General features: G+C 40.1%; 1 protein-coding gene across 1 annotated transcript in view; it reads right to left on the bottom strand.

Moving 5' to 3' along the window:
- Window positions 1-138: 138 nt before the first annotated feature.
- LOC101855873 (heme-binding protein 2) overlaps window positions 139-9,664 on the bottom strand; it is a 23,339-nt gene continuing 13,813 nt past the window's right edge. Inside the window, exons 3-5 of the mRNA XM_005099277.3 lie at window positions 5,191-5,329; window positions 4,036-4,216; window positions 139-448 (exon numbers count right to left, since the gene is read on the bottom strand). Of these exons, the coding sequence (XP_005099334.1) occupies window positions 271-448; window positions 4,036-4,216; window positions 5,191-5,329 (498 nt within the window). The 3' untranslated portion in view covers window positions 139-270. The remainder of the gene's footprint in view (window positions 449-4,035; window positions 4,217-5,190; window positions 5,330-9,664) is intronic.

The following is a 9,664-nucleotide window of genomic DNA, read 5'->3' as shown; positions in this document are numbered from 1 at the left end:
TGTGTGTATGTGTGTGTGTGTGTGTGTGTGTGTGTGTACGAGGTGAAACACCAAACCAGTGTACCAGGATCTGGACAATAAAGATCTATCTTATCTTATCTTATCTGATCTTGTCTTATCTTATGATTCCTGCACAAATTTGGAAAAGATAAATACAGTTGAAGAAACATCCAATTGAACAGATATATTTAAGATTGAGAAAAAAAAACTGCACTAAAAAGGCAGCATTGACTAGTTTAAAACAAAAAGTCAAAGAATATGGCTCTAATTTTAGTTGTCTTTTTTCACAAACCACACTTCATTTGTACGGCCAATTAGTTTGAAAGGGGGATCATATCCGGCTGTAAAATAATATGATGATTCAAACTTGGACTCATCTCCAATGGCCTCAGTCAAAGCAAGTCCTTCTGCAATCCATTTCTCATCATTTGCAAAACCTCCGAAGGATCTGAAATATATTACAAAGGGATATTATATTGATTTTACACTACATAATCATCTAAGTTGTTCTTGCTCAAGAAATTGAACAACTGTAACAGCAGTAAAAGCAGAGTCACAGATTTAATGGAAATTTGTGATTTTGTTATACTGGTGTATATATATATGACCCCGTAGCTTGATAGGTTTACTTGTCCAGTGATACAAAGCAGTGGGTAATGAACTGAACCATTTAAAGTGTTGCCTCTGTCTGTTTGGGTGCAGAGGGAGGAGGAAGTAGACTCCTAAGGTCTAGGAAGGAGGGGGCAATCAAACTTGTTATGTACTAGGGTCTCCGATGTGCTGATTCTTGCACAGCTTCTTTGCATTTTTTTCTTTCCTTTTTTTCCTCCTTTTTTTTTGGCAAGTGTTTTACAGTGCTGGAAAACTGCATTAGGTCATGAGCACGCGGGAGACACATTTTCAGTTGGTAGGGAATTTTGAATTTTGCTCGGGTGGCGGCCAAAGCCTATTCTTGTAGATTTTGGACCACCAAGGGATCTTTAACTTTCACAACTTGTACAAAGGACCTCTAAGATTTTTTGCCGTTATCCGAAAAGGCTCGTTGTACATCTTACCTACCATAAGATACAGGGGTGTGGCTGAAAGACAGCAGTAAGAAGGAGCCAAGGAGTAGCAGTACAAAGGCTGCAGAAACAGGAGCCCAGAGGAAGGGGCAAAGGAGGTGAGGGCTGTGGGCAGAAAGTGGAGATGAAAGCAGACGACACATTATTAAATGAAAGCAGACGACACAACATTATTAGATGAAAGCAGACGACACAACATTATTAGAGAGCAGGAAAGGATGTGAAAGGAGAACATTTTAGAGATGAAAATTTTCAGTCGCTATCAGGAGCTGAATCCGGTCCTATTGAATGAGAGGCGAACACCTTAACTTCTAGACCACGAGACCCCCCAGCTTCTTTTCTGTAAGTGTAGAAGCAAATATGGCATAGCATTTGAATTATCAGTCTTGGAAGATGGTAATACAGTACAACATGACTATAGCGGCACCCACTGCAGCGGGACCATCCCTACAGTGGGACCTTACCAGAATCCCTTTTTTTTTTGTCTCCGTACACTTAGTTATCTGCGCTTGGGTTTAACGGGGCAAGGAAGGGCCGGAACTTAGATACAGCAGGATATATATATAACAGTCAAACCTGCCCTGACGGCCACCTCTATAAGATGGCCACCTCTATAAGACGGCCACCTGTACAAACGGCCACTTTCCATTTCCCCCCTTGCGTTTTTTCTATATAATTTAACTGTGTAAAACGGGCACCTGTCAAACGCGGCCATGGCCACCTTATTTCAACACACAACCCCTATCACACCAAGCAATAACATCTGTCTTAGATGGCCACCTTAGTGACTCCATTACGTTTTGTCATAAATTGTTCATTAGCCCCTAGCGTTGTGAGCAAGCCGTCATAATCCAATCACTTGTCGTTGTTGTTAGGTAGTCCCTCCAACCGATGATGTTGTCTAGGCCCCTCCCATTGTTGACCAATAGGTACCAATTTTCAGCTGCTGGTGAGGTAAGCAAGTGATCCCTCATAACCCATAAGCCCCGTCCAGAACTCATACACAAATTGTAATTGAGATGAGTGGTCACTGTTTACCCAGTCTGTAACAAAGTAACAATGGACTTTGACATGCACCTGCGACAGAAGCATCGCTCGTTCTCCGAGTGGTGGCGACCTATGTGTTTGTTTTAACATGGCACTCAGTCTTCCTCATCTTATACATTTCGTATTATTGTCACCCTTACGCAAAATCAGCATCAAAATAAAAATAACAAACAAAATACAATCCAACAACAAAAACAATAACAATGCGACTACTTTCGATTGGGACTTCAGATGGGAATGGTTTGTTTTCTTCATCTTGATCAGTCCAGCCTAAGACGGCCACCTGTCACAGCCACTTTTCTCCTTGACAATGGGTGGTCGTCTTACACAGGTTTGACTGTATAAATATATATATACATGTTTATATCATTCGAAATTTCCTGAGAAAACAGTTGATATACAGTATTAATCTTTGAGATTTTATGAGTCAAGTGCTGCCATGTTGGCGCCTGACCCTGTACATGTAGTGCCACAGATAAATCCATTGAATCAGACCTGTGTGTTACTGACAGTTGTCGTAAGAGGATTTACTTGCCAAGATTTTGTTTTAGAAGTTTTGTTAACTTTGTCATTCTCTGATGGATTTGAGAGGCCCCACTGTAAAGCAGTGTCAATGTGAAGGCTTTCATAAGTTTGAAAAGAAGGAATAAAAATTAACAAGTTCAGAAATTGATAGTGTAGTTCTGTTTCACCCACACATACAACAGTACATGTAGAAGAAGGTAAATCCTCTATTTACTTTCCTTCAAAGGAACAGGTCAGCACAGAGTAGCAGAATCTCGCCTCATAATTTGCCTGTCCACGGTTCAATTCCTTTGTAATTTTTTTCATTTAAGGAGTCTTCATGACTCTCAGAAGATATTTGTTCTGTTCTATTGCACCAACAGAGCGGGACCATCCCTACAGCTGGGACCTTACTGAAATCCCCCTTTTTTTTTTTTCTGTGTAAACTCAAATAACTGTGCTTGGGTGTAAGGGGGCAAGGAAAGGTCCAAACTTGGATATAGTGGGAGAGATCGAGTGAGCTCTAGCTGGGGGGGGGGGGGGGGGGGGGCTGTAAGTGGGCTCCAAACAGGCAGTCAGTGGTGCTGCGTTGTGATTAGCCAGTCCAGTGATGAGTGAGGTGGGGCAGGCGGCAGAGAGAGATGGTGCGGAGAGACGCGTTACGTGAGCCGCTCCAAAAGCCAAAAGTGATGTGCCATAGCTGAGATGTGCTTATTATCACGTCTCGGCCATAGTACTAGGCCTAGGCCAGGCCAAAAAGACTGTAAAAGAAGAGGAGAGCGTGTAGTCTGTGATTTTTCGGTAATTCCCCTTTGCATTCCTATTACGGGAACTTGCCTACAGTCTGATTTTTCTTCTGGAACTAAAAGTCCTGCTACAGCCATGTTCTACTGTATTTGCACTCCTACACCACCATCTGCCACCCACCAACTGTCTGATTTATCTCTATTAAAAATAATGTAAATTTGTCCCGTTACACGGCCGGCGATTTGGCCATCAGGATACACACAATGCACATTTTGTCGTCGATTTGCTCCTGATTAGCACTGGTTATGAAATGCTATTATTTAGGTTTTGGCCCATGTAAATTAAAAAAAAAAAGAATGAAATTTCAAAGTTGCCTGAAGAAACTTCAAATGAATTTGAAACCTGGCATAGGCATATATCAGTCAGATGACAAAAAAGCTGGGGGGGGGGGACTGTGAGGCTTTTATTTTTATATTGTGAGGACTGACAATGCCACACGATAGATTGGAAGCGGCTCGAGGGCTGACCAGTACCAGGTTTAAGAATGTATGTCTACAGGGTCCCCCTAGCCTGTAACACTAGTCAAGATTGCAATCGGTCCTATCTTGTATAACGGCAGTATATCGGGATTTGACTGTATTATCATTATGACATTGTCGAAACTTATTTTTACCTGACATAGATTGTTTGTTCAGGGCGATCCTCAAAGAACACATCTGGGCTACTTGGCTTGGGTGGGTTCACTTGATGCTCACTGGGTAGGTAAAAGGCAACAGTGAAGGTACTCTCACAGTTTGGTCCCTCGCCAGGTACAATTGTGGTGGTTACAGGAGCCGTCATCTCAACCGTTGCCTCTGTGTAGAGTGAAGGGAAAAGAGGTGCTTATTGCAAGCCAAGCGGTAAGCTATTTCCCTCTAACACCAAAGGTGTAGGCCTTCAGTTCTTATTTCCTACAAACATGGACTTGTGGGGGTTGGAGGTACGTTCTCTAATGAGAAAACACATGTGTAGAGATGATAGTCAAAGAAGAGCAAGCCTCATCATGCTGGCATCCAGGACAAACAGAACAAATCATTATTTCAACTTAAAATAACCAGAAACTTGGTCAATCTAAACAATAACATCAAGTTCCAAGACAGACTAAGGATGCATGAAACTCAAAGGTGAGGAATGCTATGCCGACGACACAGTTTTAATTATAGATTCAGAAAAAGACTTTCAATTGTGTTTAGCTGTTATGATGGGAAGTCAACCCAAGGGATTATTTTCAAACATTTCATACATATCATTACATCTGATGCCAAATGTACCGGTACCACAGAAATAAAACGAAGAATTGCAATAGCTTGAGCCAGTTTCAATAAAATAAGCTAAATCCTGAAAAATAGAAACACCTCAATGACAAGCAAAATAAGAGTTAACCACACATGCTGGACAATTATCAAAGATTAAGAAAATGAACTTGAAGCAACAGGGTGTTGAAATTCATTTCCTTGAATCATTAGCTATTACCTTAAACAAGGTTTTAAAATACAAAATAGAAGAGTGGGATCTGCTTCCTTCTGTAAAGAATTTTGTTTGGTTTGAAAAAAATGCTTATATCTAATACTTTTGCTCAAATTATAGTAAGTAGGAAAAGATAATGGATTTCGGATAATTATGTATCTGAGTATTTGAACAATTTTTACAATATACCCAAAATGTTTGATGCTGTGATAAAGTCAGTAAAAAAAATATTCCTTTGTCATTTTTGTTTTCAGGAAATGATAAGACCTTTAAATTACTTTCATTTGCAAGCTGTAATAAAAAAGTAAAGAGTTTAACTTACTTTCTTCATTGTTCCCTTGAATGTACTTGAAGAGGCGACCAAATCCCTCACTCGTTGCGTCTTTGCGTGAAATGGACTTGACTGTGGTGCAGACCCACTTTGTAGCTTTGTATTTTCTCACTTCATAATTTACAGGATTCTAAAATAATGCAAAGTGAAGCACTGAAATTTTTCAGCATCTGATGCATACACTTTTCAGCATCTGATACGTATTACAGAAAAAATTTGTTTAGTAGTCTCTGACTAGAACATGGGTTAGCACGAATTCCTCCGTCCTTGACCATCAATGATTTATTTATAGAGGCACCAGCCATCCATGCCCAGGTGCTGTTTTAGCCTTAAATTTCTTCGTCTACCTCAAAATGATGCGCAGAACAAATGTTGAGGAAAATCTTGATGAACCAAAAGATTTTTGCATCAGATTGAGATAGATTTTAAAGTGAGCTTTTCCAATTACATGCTGATAATGTGCTGTATGGTCTATTGGTCTGCTCAAAGAATTTAATTAATACTTAACAGCTTTATGAAAAATGATTACAATGGAACTCAGATTCAAGGAAAACTCAGATCCAATGAAAGGAAATGGATTCCCCGTTTTAAAAAAATTAATTAAAATCAATAAAAAATAACTTGGATTCAACGAACACATAAATGAGCAAGCTCAGTTTCAACAAGTCGCTTGCAGGGTGAACTGGCCCCACTGACACGACTTTGCTCATTTTTCTCGCACAACGAACCCTATCTATTCCTGGAAACCATCCAAGGCACCATTTACAGCTATTCTACATAATGAATTGCATGCTGGTCTGTGAAATCAAACTTTGCCATATACTATGCTCCACACAGCAACACAACTTGTTTGGCAAATAATACGTCATTGATGACACAGGCGTGCATTTGAAAGAATTGGCCCTTCTGCACAGTGTGCGCTTGGTAGAGTTCAGCGTATTTTTCAGCATTTCTTTGATATGGCATCAAAGAAACGAAAATGCCTCTCATTTGAAACCAAACTTCTTTTGATTGAGGAAGCTGAAAAGGGCAAAAAGCAGGCATTTTGGGGTAGCACTTGTTACTTCCCTTCATTACTTGAAAAATGCCTGCAATTAAATCTAATGTTTGCTATATAACAAACACTCGAATTCAAAGAAACTGAAGGTCAGTCCTGACGACTTTAATTGTTATATTCGAGTTTCACTGTCACAGGTCAACTTTTTCATTGCACAACACACACACACACACACACACACACACACACACACACACACACACACACACACACACACACACACACAAAAAGCTTCCTTTATGAATCAGTATCAAAACATGCTGAGGGTGATAGAGAAATGATGAGACAAACCTGACACAATGAGAAACAGTACAGTGGGCCCCCGGCTAAAACAGGACTATGGAGACCAACATGATATCCTTGTCAGTCAAATCCTGTTATAGACTGGGATCACGTTTAAGGTACCTAGCAATTAACCCTTTGAACCATGAACTCCTGAGCCTAACATGACCTGAGCACCTATCCCTGATGTTGATGGCAGGGATCAATCAGCTCATCAAACACTTCACAAACAGCTTCATTCATATTTCTTTCCTTCAAATTTCAAACCATACCCTCTCAATTACCTCCTGCCTCAATCCTGTACTGAATGGCTTATTTCCTTTTCATTGACATAGAAGTGCATAAATGGGAGGGGGTGTGCCGATACCTCTAAGTCTAAGTGGGATCTTGGAGAAGGGAAATTAGAGCTGTCCCACTAAAGCAGGATTGCAGGTTCAGAGTGTGAATGGAATGGTTCTATACGACATGACATGAGAGGTTACCCACTCTGCCTATGTATCAGCCATTTCTCCTTTTTTCCTCAGTGATGTTGTTTTGCTCCTTGTCTTTAGCTTTCTTTTTCTATTAGTCTTCTTACGGAGGTTGACTAGATCTAGATATCACTCCAGATGCATGTACACGTAGCAAAAAAATAAATAAATAAAAGATTTAATTTATTTAGCGAATACCATGGTCTGCAGTAGGCCCTGTGCCCTTTACCTGATCAAATAAAAGTAGTTACCACAGTTGGGAATAGGAACACACAAAGATCGGCTGTAGATCAAACAACCATAGCCTATTTTTCATTGAGTCATTTATCTTCATTACAAGTCTCGCCACCCCACCGGGAGACGATGTGATACCAGACCAAGGCCACTTTAAGTAATTGATTGGAAAATTTGCATCAACATCCAACTGCATCCAACTGTCCACATCCCTCCCCTACACACATGGTATGAAATGTGTAATATAGAATCTACACAATCAACTTGGGCCTCCAGAGGGTCATGAAGGTGTAATTTGCCAATTAGATGTTCTTTTGCTTCATAAATTGATTTTTGTTGTTGCTTTGTTGTCCATTTGTGATAGGATTTTGTCTATAGTTGGACAACTGTTATAGCTGAGCATGCTTATTCCCAGTGCCTGCTTTAAAAGAACTTTATGTACTACACATCATAAGAGATAACAGACTCAGGGATTTATTATCAGCCTGCAATAGACAAAATCCAGGCTGTAACAGTGGAATTTGGATTCGATGAAGTCGTCGGGTCTGACCTTCAGTTTTGTTGAATCTGAGTGTTCGTTATAGCAAACATGGGGTTTTTGTGTAGATAATTACAGGCATGGAGCAAGTACAAGTAATAATAATAATAAGAGCATTTGTATCCCGCCTTTCCCCACAGCATGGGCCCAACGTGTACATAGGAGATTAAAAACGCATTCATACTTAACACCATACAAATTCATTGTGTGCGCATTTTTTGACAGCAACATAAAAAAAATGCTCATACAAAAAGGCAAAGGTACTGTCCATTAATTTAAATATTTCTTAAACAGATGTGTTTTGAGTCCCCTTTTGAAAGTATCAAGTTTTATTTCGCTCCTCAAATCATGAAGGAGAGTGTTCCAAACTGTTGGCCCAGAAAAAGAAAAGCTCTCTCACCATATTTCTTCAGTGACACACGAGGTGTTGAAATTAGTCTAGAGCCACTGTCACTGGATCTTAGTTCACGTGATGGTGTGTATGGTACAATGAGTTCTTGAATGTATGTGGGAGACTGGTTAGTTTGATCTTTAAAGCATAGTAGGGCTAACTTATTCAATTCTCGCTTTCAGTGGAAGCCAATGGAGCTCTTTAAGTAGGGGAGTCACATGATGGCGTTTTGATTGCTTTTTAAATTAATACTAGCCTGGCAGCATTGTTTTGAATGCGTTGGAGTTTTGCAATTCTTTCTTCGAGTAGGCCAGCGAACAGTGAATTGCAATTTAAATCAATGCGTGACAAAATGAAGGCAAACACTAGTTTTATGGTGGCATCAGTGCCAAGAAATTTCCTTATATGTGAGCAATTCTTCTCATTTCTAAGTATGAAATTTTACATGGATGGTTACGTTGGGTCTCCATGGACAAGTCTTTGTCTAAGTATACTCCTAAATGTTTTGCTTTGTTTGAAAAAGCGACAGTACCTTTGCCAATGGTGAGACATTCTACATCAAGAGCATATATTTTTGAGCTGGTTGAGCATGGCAGGATTTCTGTTTTGTCATCATTTAATTTCAATTTATTTTCAGTCATCCATGCTTTTACAGATTCAAAACATTCTGAGGTATCTTTTAACAGCAATTGAATTTTGTTGGGTTTTGCAGACTTACAAAGTCGTGTGTCATCTGCGTACATATTATGGTAGGGCATGGAATGGTAACATAATATAAAGAGAAGTAATGAATGGTAGGCTACCCTGAAACGCCTGCTTTTCCCCCCCTAGACAACTTCCTCAATCAAAAGCAGTTTAGTTTCAAATGAGAAGCATTTTCATTTCTTTGATGCCATACCGAAGGAATGTCGGAACATTCCAGGAAAATACAATGAACTAGCACACATTGTGCAAAAGGGCCGATTCGTTGAAATTTGTGTTGCTGTCTAGAGCCTAGCATACGGTGACGTTAGAACTTAGATTCCACAGACCAGAGCACAATTCATAGCGTAGATCGATGTCAAAACTAGCTTATCATTGTAATATATTGATCAGTAGCCGTGGAAAAAAAACAACAGACACACTTACACTGGAACTCGGATTTAACAAGCTCGGATTCAACGAGATGAGATAGATTCCACGTTTTTTTCTTCTTTAAAATAAATAAAAATAACCTGGATTCAACGAGCACTTCAATCAGCGAGCTTGGATTCAACGAGGTCGCTTCCAGGGTGAACAGCCCACGCAGACGCGGCTTCGCTCATTTTTCTCCCAGGACCAACTTTATATATTCTCGGAAACCACCATTTGCACCTGCATCGTGACCATATTCAATTAGCCAATTGCATGCGACCAATCAGCGGCCTTTTTCCATACCAACAAATGCGTTGTTGGCTCGCGCACGAGTCTACTCTGGCGTGTGTCGGGATCGGATGGGCGGCCTGCACACGTGT

The sequence above is a fragment of the Aplysia californica genome, unplaced genomic scaffold (genome assembly GCF_000002075.1).
Source record: "Aplysia californica isolate F4 #8 unplaced genomic scaffold, AplCal3.0 scaffold00208, whole genome shotgun sequence".
NCBI lineage: Eukaryota > Metazoa > Mollusca > Gastropoda > Aplysiida > Aplysiidae > Aplysia > Aplysia californica.
Note: the sequence above shows the minus strand (reverse complement) of the source record. Positions and strands in the feature narration are given on the sequence as shown.